The following is a 14,374-nucleotide window of genomic DNA, read 5'->3' on the forward strand; positions in this document are numbered from 1 at the left end:
ACTCGTCGCCATGGAGACCTACAACACGCTTTACGACCTGCGCATGCGCAACGGGGGAATGCGAAAGAAACGCTCGCCGCTAATAAAAAATTAAACAAGCGCTTTAAAACTTTTGTAAAACCGTGTAAATAGTGAAAGTAAATAACTCGTTTTGGAAAAAGAACGCTATTTTGATTTTAGCATTTTTGTAAGGTAAAAACTGTCAAAATCAGCATCATACGCCATACGTAAAAAATAAAAATAACTAAAGATCGAAAGTACAGATAGATACATAGTTTATCACGATGCGCAAGCGCAGTTGCGCTACTTTTTTCTCTTTTTTTTTTTTTACAAAGAACGCTATTTGGATTGTAACATCCTTTTTTTTAAATTAAACAGGATGCACTTCTAAAGTCATGATCCTACATAATGTTTATTTGTGATAAGCTAAATGTTAAATAAATAAAATAATTTAAAATTAAAGTTCAACTTGTTTCGCAATGCGCAGGCGCAGATTCCCTAATATAAATAAAAAGAATAACGCTATTTTGTGAGGGTAATTTATAACTCACTGCAAAAATCATCATTATACGACATGGTAATGCTATAAGTTAAATGCTGAATAAATAAAATTGTTTAAAATTAAAGTTCCACTTGTTTGTTTCGCAACGCGCAGGCGCAGATTCCCTAATTTAAAAAAAATAAAATAACGCTATTTTGAGAGGGTGAGAAACAACACACTGTTAAAATCATCATCATATGACATGGTTATGGTACAAGTTAAATGCTAAATAAATAAAATTCTTGAAAGTTAGTACAGTTTTGTCGCGACGCGCAGGCGCAGTATCTGTCGTTGAACGCATTGGATTCTGGGTTGCGTAGTGACTACACTCAAGCTACCGGTTGAATAATTAACCGGTGAATGCCGGGAAAAACTACATTACCCAGGTGTTACGAGAAGCAGGAACCAATCATTTTGGAACATGCCTGATAACACGTAGGTTGAACTTCAGACCACATCATGAGTTGATTATTAATAAACGGGGAACTTTCGCGCACAGACCATAATCCTCACACATGGCGACGTTAGCGTTCACTTCCGCAAACAAACTCGGTCGCTTAACATGGAGGCGAGTTTTAGTTTCTCCCTCTAAAGTGTCCGCGGAGACCTGTCAGGGTCGCGCGCAGCTTCCAGGCGCGAGATGCTTCTCCAAGACACCCGCGGTTCGGTTCGTGTCCCGCGGGACCGCAGGCGGAACCGGCGGAGGAGGCAGGAGGAGGAGGAGGATCCTGATGGCACTGGCTGGAGCGGCGACGGCGGCGGCGGGAGTCATGGCCGGCGGACAGCACCTCCTGCAGCGGGCTGAGATGGCGAGGAAGGTTCCTCAGACCAGCGAGAAGATCCAGGAGCAGGAGGAGGAGGGAGACATCCTGGAGAGATGCCGGGGCTTCATGTCCGCGCCGGTCACCGACGTCACGGTGCTGCAGCAGAGGAGGCAGGAGATGTGCACCAGGATGGAGATGATGATCATGGAGACTCAGGCGCAGTTCTGCAGAGCTCTGGAGGAGGTGGACGGAGGGAGCTTCAAGGTGGACCGGTGGTACCGACAAGAAGGTGAGAGCATCCATCATCTGTCCACCTGTGTGTGTGTGTGTGACACATGTGTGTGTGACACATGTGTGTGTCTCAGGTGGAGGTGGCATCAGCTGTGTGCTGCAGGATGGGAAGGTGTTCGAGAAGGCAGGAGTCAACGTGTCGGTGGTCTTCGGACACCTGACCGAGGAGGCCGCCCGACAGATGAGGAGCCGAGGGAAGGTCCTCAAGGGGAAAGATGGTGTGTATTTGTATGTTCTCCCTGTGTTACGTGGGTTTACTCCGGATACTCCGGTTTCCTCCCACAGTCCAAAAAACATACAGAGGCTGATTGAGAACTTTGGGAAATTGTCCATAGGTATGAGTGTATGTGTGGGAATGGTTGTCTGTCTTTGTGTGTGTCCCCTGTGACCGACTGGCGTCCTGTCCAGGGTGTCCCCTGCCTCTCGCCCTATGACTCTGGGATTGGTTCCAGTCCCCGGGATAAAGCGGTTGACAATGAATGAATGAATATAATAAAATAAATGTTACAGCCTGATAACACACTGTTAAGGTGATGGTTCACCATCATTGAAGCTCTGCAGGTCCACATGAGATCAGGTGAACTGGGATCACTTTGCTTCATCCGAAAAGACCCAAGAAAAACATTGAAATACCTTCATAATGTCTACTATGTCCCTTTTGTATTGAAGCCGCAACATTGTCCGAAAAAGTTAAATAAGTCCATTTTTTTTAAAGCTTGTTTGTAGCGAAACTATCTTTAGACTTTAGACTTTAGACTTTCTTTTATTGTCATTGCACAGAAAACACAGAAGTGAAACTGGCAACGAAATTTCGTTTTTAGACAGACGACCATGACAAACTATTCATTTTCCTTATTTAAATGTACATAATTGAATGTGCAAAACATGTTTTTAAAACTAAATTCAAAATATTGAATATATATACCCTAAGATTAAAATAAATACTAGTGTTGTTGAACGTAAACATAACTTTATTTTTGTTGTTATTATTGTTTTCAGTTGTTATTGTTATTTTTTCCCTTGATACAATATTTTTGTTGATACCTATATTCTCTTATTCCTCCTTTTTAATCGTGCTATAAAAGTATATATACAATTAATTAGCAAGTGAAATAAATGATAATAATAATAAATTTTAGCACGTTCTTAATTGACTATTGCTTTGACTTGAATAATTTTAATTAATTACTATCAGAGGGATCAATAAAGTTCATCTATCAATAGTATTTGGATTACTTTTATTATTTGAATCATTATTAATATTTTTATTTACTATTTTGTTTTATTTTTCATCCGATTTTTCTTATTTAATATAATTGATTTTATTAAAGTTTTGGTTGTATAAATATATATTTTAATAATAATATAATCACAGGTTTCTAGCAGATCCGAAGAAATAAATTAAAAGTCTTTATAACACGACACGTTTTTAAGGAAGTTTATTTATGGGCCAACATGTGTAAATTCAACTTTTCAATTCAACGATTTGACTGTCAAACCAACGTTTTTCTTCACGGCTGAAAGTCCAATCAGGCAACGTGTACTTTGTGCAGGATTTTTTTCTTTTAAACTATCAAGATGACAGTTTAAAGAAAGTTTTCAGTGGACTAAAAACTCATTATTTAAATGTTAAAATAAACATTTGGGTAAAATTGTCCTTCGCTCTTGCGTTATCTCAGGGGTCAAGGTGACCTCAAGGCCCATAAAGAAATCCACCTTGACCCAGAGTCAACACAAGGGATACCTCAAATACATTTTTATTTTCCGGCCTTCGGGTTGATATTTTTTTCACAATGTTTGGTTGATTGCTGAATGCAATGTAATTTTTATTGACCCTAAAAAGTCATGAGTTTAACTTGCATAAAGATGTAAGATTAATTTATTTTGGTAATGAATCAAGATCCAGTTGATCCGGTTTTTAAGATGTTTTTAATTTAATGAGAGTTCATGACTCCTGTGCGACGCCTCTTGCTAACCCGTGTTTTCGTCTTTCCTCGAAGGGAAGCTGCCTTTCTGCGCCATGGGAGTGAGCTCCGTGATCCACCCCAAAAACCCCCACATCCCCACAGTGCACTTCAACTACAGATACTTCGAGATCGAGGAGGAGGATGGTGAGTGGCCTTGACTTGTCGTATCTCGGTAAACATGTCACAGTCGACGCTGGCGAAAAGAATGAGCCTCTTGTTCTCCTTCCTCTCGCTGCGTCTCAGGGTCCAAGCAGTGGTGGTTCGGCGGCGGCACCGACCTGACCCCCATCTACGTCAACAAAGACGACGCTTTCCTCTTCCACAACACTCTGAAGGAGGCGTGTGACAAACACCATCCACAGTTCTACCCCGACTTCAAGAAGTGGTACGGCTCACGTGTGTGTGTGTGTGTGTGTGTGTGTGTGTGTGTGTGTGTGTGTGTGTGTGTGTGTGTGTGTGTGTGTGTGTGTGTGTGTGTGTGTGTGTGTGTGTGTGTGTGTGTGTGTGTGTGTGTGTGTGTGTGTGTGTGTGTGGGGGGATGGAGGGCGTGTGTGTGCTCTGTGGGCGGATGATAAGAAAGTGGTTTATTTGTCAACGGTCAAACATCCTCGACACAATCTGCAACAAACTTTGAGGAGGAGCTGGTCATAGATGGTCAATTTCTGATAAGAACCTTCATTTTATTTGAACAAATCCGCTCAAATAAAAGGAGTGACTCAGTGGAAAAAATTAACCGTTGGATGGATGTGTTTAATGTCGGATAAGACTTTCCGTCATGAACAATACAATACTCCAATACTATTCCTTTACGAATGGATTTAAAAAAATGTGTCTCCTTAAAATGGTGTTTTGTATCATCTTAGCGAGATGTATTTGTTGTTTTCAATCACACTTAGTTCCTAATTGTTGATGACAGTGGTTTTCTTTAGGTGAGATCTGTCCATGTTTCTTAAAAATCATCAGCTTTTTCATGTTTGTTATTGAACATAACAAACAAAAAGGATTTAAATGATGCCTAAACTTTGAATTAAAATACTTAAGAAACAGTAGAGTATAGAAAACGAATGTAAGGAAAATTACAAAATATAATCGAGCCTTGATATTGTACAGATAAGCTTGGAATTGTTATAATATTCTATTAAATTTTAATTTATTATACATATACTTTCTCAATATAAGCAACTTAATAATAAAGGGTTATTAAGGGTGTGTGTGTTTATATATATATATATATATATATATATATATATATATATATATATATATATATATATTTATGTGTACATATTATTAACGAGTCATCTTTTCACTTTACATACAATTAAAAAAGAAAAAGAAATAAAATAATAAAATAAAATATACTGAAATCTTTTGAAGTTTGTAAAGGAAAATAGAGAAAAAATGTTTAGATTATATTATTATTTTCCTGAATAAAATGTTCATATTTCATTTATGTTTGTTTCTTTTTGTTGCTAATGAAGTTACTTGTTATTTTTTTTTATGAGTTCCAGATTTTTGTTGCTGCTAAGCAAAATTCATTTAATATATTTGAGAAAGAAATAATTCTAGACTAAGTTTTTAAGTAAAGAAATAAAATTTCACTTTGGGTCGCACTTACTACCCAGATCTGAATGACAGATGATAGATTTATTGAATTCCTTCCAAATTAGATTTACGTTTAAAAGATCCACAGTTATCTTGTGCAGAAGTTCATGGTTGTTTATTTAAAAAATATGTAGCTGTGAGCAGCTGTTAGCATTAGCATCTCCACATATCACTGTTGTATTTGAGAGCTTGTCAGAAAGAGCCCAGAATTAACTTTATTTTTCTAATTTAAAACCGTTTTAAATCTGATTGATGTGCCGGCGATGATCCGCAGGTGCGACCGGTACTTCTACATCCGCCACCGAGGCGAGACCCGAGGCATCGGCGGGATCTTCTTCGACGACCTGGACGGCCCGAGTCAGGAGGAGGCGTTCAGTTTCGTGAAGAGCTGCGCCAAGACCGTGGTGCCTTGTTACCTGCCCATCGTCAACAAACACCTGAAGGAGCCGTTCACCGCCGAGCAGAAGGACTGGCAGCAGGTGCGCCGAGGAAGGTGCGTCGATTTTTGTTGACTCACTCAAGTGTTTACTGACGGTTCCACCCCCCCATCACGCATCTGACTCCCGACCTCATCCCACGACCTTTCACTCTCCTTTAAATAGCCAAGTGTTTGTACGCCGGGATTTAAAAATACCTCCGACTTCGGTTCTATTCCAGGTATGTGGAGTTCAACCTGGTCTACGACAGAGGAGTGAAGTTCGGTCTGGCCACGCCAGGGTCCAGGATAGAGAGCATCCTGATGTCACTTCCTCTCACCGCCAGGTAACACATCTTTAAACTCTAACTTTCGTTTTATGAGGCCCCTAAGATGGTGAGCTCAAAATAAAAATCAATGGAGTCCAGGGGCCTGGCGTACAAGGAAGTTTGTGGATCTTCTACTTAATATGGTCGGACACCTAAATCCAGAAACTGGTGCACGCACAAAAATATTCAGATGTATGAATCTGCACGTACACACAAATAAAAGTAGTTTTCCTTTGTACATCCCAATTAATGTGGAATTAATCGCAGCCTTGTTCATCCCTTTCCACGCCCTCATTTACATATTTGAATCATGTTTAAATGAACTAGAGTCTGTGATTTCATGAGACTGATCAGAAAAAAAACTAATAAAAACATGAATTCAAACTGGATTAACAGATTATATTCGTTCATTTAATACAAATACTTTAGCAACACATATCGAAAGGGGAGGTCAAATTCTGAAAGTAAAACTTATTTTTATGCTCGTTATAGTTTATTTATATAATCACAATTAATTTCGGAAGAAAGATGTTTTTGTTCAGATTTTCTTAGAATTATAGTGAAAATATTTTCGCTCATTATGAGGAACAAAAGATAATTCTCATCAACATACATTTCAATGCTGTAAAAAAGAGAAGCTACAAACTATAACAAGGTAAAGAAAAACATTTATTTTAAATATTTCAATATGAGCCTTAATTGCTATGAGAAGGGAAAATAATATATACTGTATATATATTTAAATTCTTAATTAAAAGCTTCGACAAGTAAAAAACAATCTCCAAATATATATATTTTTTTCAGCTGTTTGGTTTGTGGGTTTGTTTCTCAGGCTACAAAAGTAAACGTGGCCCAAGATCAAGTTAAACAAAGAAGCTAATGGACTATCAAGGTCAAAGGTTAACCTACGAAACCTGATGTTTAGGATTTAAACCTCTCTTGTGATGTTGGTCGTCATCCCTTAATCTTGTTTTGAGTCTCACCTCCACAAAGATTAGCATTTTCACTTTATGTTCCTCCTTTTTATTTTGTGCAAAGTGTGTTTCCTGGTCACCGAGCCCCTCCTCCCTCCTCAGGTGGGAGTACATGAACGAGCCCGCCGAAGGTTCACCAGAGGCCGAGATCCTGGAGGTGCTGAGGAACCCCAAGGAGTGGGTGTGACGTCCACGTCTGAGCAGATCCACTCTCAGAGTCCGATGAAGATCCCTTTCTTTCTTATCAACGCTTCCTGTTCATGTTTGTTTGATTATATTTTCGAGCTTCCGTCCTGATGTCGTCCAAACATGCACTTATGAGTTCACGCCAGTGTGATAAAGTTTAAAAACAATAATTTTATACAAACAAAAAAATCTTTAATTGTGATCTTCCACCTGAGACAAGAAAAGTTGTCTTTGTAGCAAATTCTGTTCATTGTTAAAATTGTTAATTTATCAGTAAAAAAAATGTGCATCAACTCAACAAGTGTGTTTGATTTCATGCAGAATATTCCGTACAAATGTATTCATTATTTCAAGCGTTAATGGAACTGCGCCCCCGTCTGGTCGAAAGTGGAAATGATTTCATTTTGTCCACAAAAAGTGCTTTAGGAAAATATATTTGTGGACAAAGGAGAATAAAATACCGCATTGAAACTACATGGACTAAAAATAAGTTTGGATTTCTATAAATAAGTTTTAGTTTTCGATGAGTCGGCAGAAGAAGCTTGACTGACAGTGAGACTCAAGATCCTGGAGATCATCTGGTGGAGACTTGCTCGAGCAATAGTGAGACTGTTGTTGTCTTGAGTTTGAAAGAACCCACGGCCAGGTGAGGTCAGGTGAGGTCAGGTGAGCGAGAGGTCCACTTAACTTAAAAACAAAGCCTGAGAGCAAAAGACTTCTCGCACCGAGTCGGGTTTCACGGGAGAATGTGCTGCAGGCGCCGGACCGTGGACTTGTAAAAGTGAGAGAATTTAACCCTGAGATCACGTTCAGACTCCATGTCACTCATGGTCGGGTGAGGCTGATCCTCGTGGAGTCTTGTTCTGACAAGGATTCAGGCCTGAGGGGCTGAAATTTACTCATGTAGGTGACTTGCTGCAGATCTATACATTCATAGGTTTTTGTTTTTACTGTATTTAAGTTAACAATATGTAAAATGAATAAAAAATGTTGCGTTCAAAGACAAAATTTTAGAAAACTTTTATCTTGAGGAAAACTGCGTATTTAAAGAGACATGTTTTCACCATGTTGAGTTTGGTATGTTATCTTTAGTATTTTTTTTCTTCTCCTGTTTTCATTGACTTTTTTCTTCTTAACCCCTTTTTGTTATTCAGTCAATTAAAGTTGGTTAATTAAAGAAAAAACGAATTTAAAACATTTTCAATTAGATTAAAAAAAAACCACAAAAGGCTTTATTTAATAATACAAATATTCCTCTTTTTTATTTTTACTTCAATCCAAAACTTTTTTTTAATTCAATCCAAAAACAGATTCAATTGACTAGGTTTGAACAATTAAGACACATTTCACTCATATTTTTTTCTAATGTTTATTTTTAAATTGAATCAAATTTTTTTTAAATATATATATTTTTAATTAATAAGAAACTTGTTAATGATTTCTTTAATTGAAGCAACTATGTCTTTAACTAAAACCCCCTCTTTTAAGCAACTTATATAACATATTTATTTTAGTTTAAGACATTTTTTTATTGAAGCAACTTTTTGAATGAAAACTGTTTTTATTGAAGCAACTTTTTTTGATTGAAAATATTTTTTCCAATCGAAGTAACTTTTTTAAAATTGTAAATGTTTTTGGTTGAAGCAACTGTTTTATATATATTTTTATATTTCATTTATATTGCAAAAATTTATATTGAAAACATTTTTTTTTATTAAAGTCGTTTTTCTTATTGAAAACGAATTTTGATTGAAGCAACTTTTTTTGATTAAAAAAAGTTTTTTTTATTGAAGAAACTTTATCTTAATGCAACGTTTTCTTTAATAATTTTTTTTTTTTATTGAAGCAACTTTTTTTCAATTAAAAATAGTTTTTCCGATTAAAATAATTAATTTTTACTGTTTTTAATTGACTTCTTATTATTGATGCTAATTTTTCTTGAATTAAATATTTGTTTTCATTATTGCAGCAATTACATTTCTTTTTGAAATTGAAAATATTTGTTCTCAATGAAGTATATATATTTTTTATTTAAAACGTTTTCTTTGATTAAAGTAACTTTCTTTACATTTGAAAAGTTTTTTTTATTGAAGAAACATTTTTATTGATATTTTTAATTTTGATTTAAGTGAATTTTTCTTCTTCCTAATGAAATGTATTACATTTTTTACTGAAGCATATTTATTTTTTATTCAAAATATATTTTTCGGATTGAAGTAACTTTTTTTTTAATTGTTAACGTTTTCTCTGATTAAAGCAACTTTTTTTTTAATTTTAAATGTTTTTTATTGAAGAAACATTTTTATTTATTTATTTTTAATTATTATTAAAAAAATATTTTTTTTTTTATTGAAGCATAATTATTTTAATACAAAATATTTTTTCCCGATTGTAGTAACTTATTTTTAATCAAAAATGTTTGCAGTTGTTTCCAGCGACCACGTGCATCAGAAGAAGAGATGTTGAGTGTGAGGAGCGTCAGCAGCACCAGGGTTGGCATCCATAAGAAGAAACACACAGTTATCTCTCGCTCTGGTATCAGGAGCTACAGAGGCTCAATTCAACGGTCGCCTCTTCAGCAGCAGCATGACAGACGCAGACATTCAGGAAAGATGTCGGAGGTTCCTTCATCCTCCAGTCACCGACGTCAGCGTCCTGCAGGAGAAGAAGCAGGAGATGTGCACCAGGATGGAGATGATGATCATGGAGACTCAGGCGCAGTTCTGCAGAGCTCTGGAGGAGGTGGACGGAGGGAGCTTCAAGGTGGACCGGTGGTACCGACAAGAAGGTGAGAGGATCCATCATCTGTGTGTGTGTGTGTGTGTGACATGTGTGTGTCTCAGGTGGAGGTGGCATCAGCTGTGTGCTGCAGGATGGGAAGGTGTTCGAGAAGGCAGGAGTCAACGTGTCGGTGATGTCGGGGAACATGACCCAAGAGGCCGCCAGACAGATGAGGAAGAGTGGGAAAGTACCTGCAGGAAGAGATGGTGCGAGACTTGCTTTTCCTTTTTTTCTTCATGCGATTCTGGCCTCGTGATAAAAAAATATAATGAAGGGAAATCCTGTCAATTCACTCTTTTCCTTTAGTTTTCACTAAAAAATATTTCCTTAGACTTTCTCTGAAGCAGTTCTTTCCCTGTCGAGTCAACTTTAGATATATTTAACAAGAGTGATTATGGATGTTTAGACAAAGCGATTGTGTAATATCAAAATAGTTAAATCGAAATAAAGACATCTTCAATCAAAAAAATAAACATGAAATCGATTTGGATTTAGTTTTTAAGCCTTTAAGGGATATGACAAACACATTTGGTTTCGGGCCTTTGGGTCACCTTGACCCCGAGATAACTCAAGGGTTAAGACACATCATTTGGGCCCAAACACTAAAAATCACTTCAGAAAAAAAAAAATATATATATATATATATTTTTTTTATTGAAACAACTTTTTCTTCGATAAAGTCTTTTTTATTATTATTATTATTATTATTGAAGCAAATATTTGTCATTAAAATTAGTTTTTTTATGATAAAAGTTCCTATTAAAATGTTGTTTTTTTTACTTTTTTCAAATACATTTTTTACGCTTAATCAAGAAATCTGTTTTAATTGATAATGTTTTTTTATTTTTTTATTGAAACAACTTTTTCTTTGATTAAATCTTTTTTATTATTATTATTATTATAATTGAAGCAAATCATTGTTATCAAAATTAGTTTTTATGATTAAAGTTCCTTTTAAAATGTTTCTTTTAATTGAAGGAATTTTTCAAATCCTTTTTTTTTCTTAATGAAGAAATCTTTTTTAATTTAAAATGTTTTTTTTTATTTTTTTTATTTAATTATTTTTCAAAGAAGCTTTTTCTTTAATGAAATCCTTTTTTATTAAAGCATTTTTTTTCCGATTTAATCTTTTTCATTGAGGCAACTTTTTCTTGCATTCTCAAGCATTTTTTTTCTTCATTACTTTTTTTTATTGAAAATGTTTTTTTTTTATCAAAGTAACTTTCTATAATTAAAAAATTAAAAAAACCTTTCTGTACTTTGACATCAGAGGAAGCGATATAATGATCTGAGAAAACGACTCAGCAGAGAGTGGGTCAGAAGTTGTGTTTAAAGTGAGTTCAAAAGTCTTAAAAACTAGTGATGGTCTGATGAAGCTTCATGAAACAGAGTCATGTTGTTTAGAGGTCAGTAGGTGGCGCCATCAGTTTAAAAATAATGTTTCATTAGAACAGTTGTTCAAAACAAAGTTAACTAGTGCAGAGACCACCATCTATGAAGCTTCATCAAACCATCACTATTAAAAAAGTGACTTTCTTTCCGTCTTCCTCCAGATAAGCTGCCGTTCTCTGCGATGGGCGTGAGCTCCGTGATCCACCCCAGGAGCCCCCACATCCCCACCGTGCACTTCAACTACAGGTACTTCGAGGTGGAAGACGCTGACGGTGAGTGTTTCTCTGGAAACGACGCGATCCTTCCACGGTTCCTCTTCCTCACCTCGTGTCCCAGGATCCAAGGTGTGGTGGTTCGGCGGCGGCACCGACCTGACCCCGACCTACATCGACGAGGAAGACGCCTTCCACTTCCACAACACTCTGAAGGAGGCCTGCGACAAACACCATCCTCAGTACTACTCTGAGTTCAAGAAATGGTACACACACACACATGCACGCACACACACACACACACACGTACACACACACACACATGTACACACACACACACGTACACACACACACACGTACACACACACACATGTACACACACACACACACACGTACACACACACACACACATGTACACACACACACACGTACACACACACACACATGTACACACACACACACACACACACACACGTACACACACACACACACACATGTACACACACACACACATGTACACACACACACACGTACACACACACATGTACACACACACACACACACGTACACACACACACACACATGTACACACACACACACGTACACACACACACACATGTACACACACACACACACACACACACGTACACACACACACACACACATGTACACACACACACACACAAGTACACACACATGTACACACACACACATACACACACGCACACACACACGCACGTGCACACACACACACACACACACAGTTACAGTGCAGGGCTGTGGTCTCGCTGTTCCCGGATCTGGTTCAGGGTGCAGTCTTCCTGTGTCTGCCTGATAATGAACTACGTTACGTCTATAGATCCAGAGATAGTCCAGCGTCTGGTGAATTATTTCCACTTCATCACGAGGAAGAAAATGGTCGATCGACCATAAAAGTTGGTAGTTGACGAAAAAATAAAGTCATTTTCTTGAGAATAATAAAGATAATGTTCGTGCAAAGAAGCAACGACACATGTTTACATTAGTGTTGTTTTTTTTACAACAATGAATATCCGTCATAGAGTTGAGATGGATTTATATGGAAGAGTTCAGGCCACAGTGACAAATGTAACAGTGAGGATGGATGTTTGTCACTTTTTAAATCAAAAAAAGGAGAAACTGCTCGTTTGAAAATAAATTAATTTATAAACTTCAAGAAAAGTTCAAGAACCAATTTAGTGCTCTGATGGCCCAGCATTTACCAATTTAAAAACCTTTCGTTATACATACAATTATTATATTTATATTTACATTTAATGTGATTGTTCAAGATATAATCCATTCAATATTTTTATTATTCTACTCAAAATGCCAATTTTCTTCACTCTTGTATTATCTCTGGGTCAAGGTGACCCAAAGGCCCGAAAACAAATGTGTTTTTGGTATCCCTTGTGTTGTCTCAGGGTCAAGGTGACCCGAAGGCCCGAAAACAAATGTTCTTGTGGTATACCTTGCGTTGTCTCAGGGTCAAGGTGACCCAAAGGCCAGAAAAAAAATGTATTTGTGGTAAACCTTCTGTTGTCTCAGGGTCAAGGTGACCCAAATGCCCGAAAAAAAATGTATTTGTGGTATACCTTGTGTTGTCTCTGGGTCAAGGTGACCTGAATGCCCGAAAAAAAATGTATTTGTGGTATACCTTGTGTTGTCTCTGGGTCAAGGTGACCTGAATGCCCCAAAACAAATGTTTTTGTGGTATCCCTTGTATTATCTCTGGGTCAAGGTGACCCAAAGGCCTCAAAACAAATGTGTTTGTGGTATCCCTTGTGTTGATTCTGTTTCAAGATGAACGACCTCCCTGGCTTCAATAAATACATACGAAGTGGTGGAGGTCGTTCAGGCCATCGGGTCACCTTGACCCTGAGATAACGCAAGGGTTAAGACTTGATGAAACAAAAATAATAAAGGATTGAATGAATGTCGTGAAAAACATGTCAGGAGTGCTTTCTCTCAGGTGCGACGAAAACTTCTACATCCCCCACCGAGGGGAGACCCGAGGGATCGGGGGTATCATCTTCGACGGGCTGGACTACCCCAGCCAGGAGGAGGCCTTCAGCCTGGTCAGGACCTGCGCCCGAGCCGTCGGCCCCTGTTACCTGCCCATCGTCCTGAGGCACCTGGACGACCCCGTCACCGAGCAGCAGAGGGAGTGGCAGCAGCTGCGCAGAGGAAGGTGAGGAAGGAAAAAACTGTGAGTCTCCTCTTTCACCTCTGACCTCTGACCTCCGACCTCCGCACCTGTAGGTACGTGGAGTTCAACCTGGTGTACGACAGAGGGACCAAGTTCGGTCTGGCCATGCCGGGCACCAGAGTGGAGAGCATCATCATGTCGCTGCCTCTCACCGCCAGGTGAGTCCGGCTCGTCTGCAGGCGTCGCTCCATCGTCACGGTCTTCGGTTTCCCTCCTCAGGTGGGAGTACATGCACCAGCCTGCCGAGGACTCCCCAGAGGCCCGCATGCTGGAGGTGCTGAGGAACCCCAAGGAGTGGGTGTGACGCCGACTCGTCCGCCGGATCAGCAGCTCTGGTTCCACCGGGAGCTACTTCCAATGTTTCCTCGTCGCCGAGGCAACGACTCTTGATCCGTCAATAAATATATACACATGTATTTTTTCATTTAAATAAAATGTTATGGCAATACAGTAAATCGCAAAAATAAAGAAGAAATGATTAGATAATGAATAAAATAAAATATTTCTATTTTAAATAGAGTCTAAATTAATCTGTTCTTGGGAGAAAAATACAAATTTTATTTCACTTGAAAAATGATTTTCTGGGCCCGAAATTATATATTACATACATATTTACATTAAATATATTAAAATAAATATAGGATAACATTATAAAAATGTATAAAAAATATATAGGATTTGATTCAACAA

The 14,374-nt window shown here is 37.8% G+C and overlaps 1 protein-coding gene across 2 annotated transcripts; it reads left to right on the plus strand.

Moving 5' to 3' along the window:
* Positions 1–970: 970 nt before the first annotated feature.
* Positions 971–14,109, plus strand: cpox (coproporphyrinogen oxidase). Of its 2 annotated transcripts, none has more exons than XM_087783639.1 (7): positions 971–1,594; positions 1,671–1,814; positions 3,597–3,707; positions 3,807–3,948; positions 5,443–5,661; positions 5,826–5,930; positions 13,904–14,109. In XM_087783639.1, the coding sequence occupies exons 1-7, from the start codon at positions 1,057–1,059 to the stop codon at positions 13,986–13,988; spliced, it is 1,344 nt and encodes a 447-aa protein (XP_087639765.1). In that variant the 5' UTR covers positions 971–1,056; the 3' UTR covers positions 13,989–14,109. The 2 variants fall into 2 exon arrangements, with proteins under 2 accessions (XP_087639765.1, XP_087639764.1); XM_087783638.1 differs by lacking the exon at positions 13,904–14,109 and adding an exon at positions 6,989–7,373.
* Positions 14,110–14,374: the final 265 nt, after the last annotated feature.

Source organism: Callionymus lyra, chromosome 2, assembly GCF_982586985.1.
Source record: "Callionymus lyra chromosome 2, fCalLyr1.hap1.1, whole genome shotgun sequence".
NCBI lineage: Eukaryota > Metazoa > Chordata > Actinopteri > Syngnathiformes > Callionymidae > Callionymus > Callionymus lyra.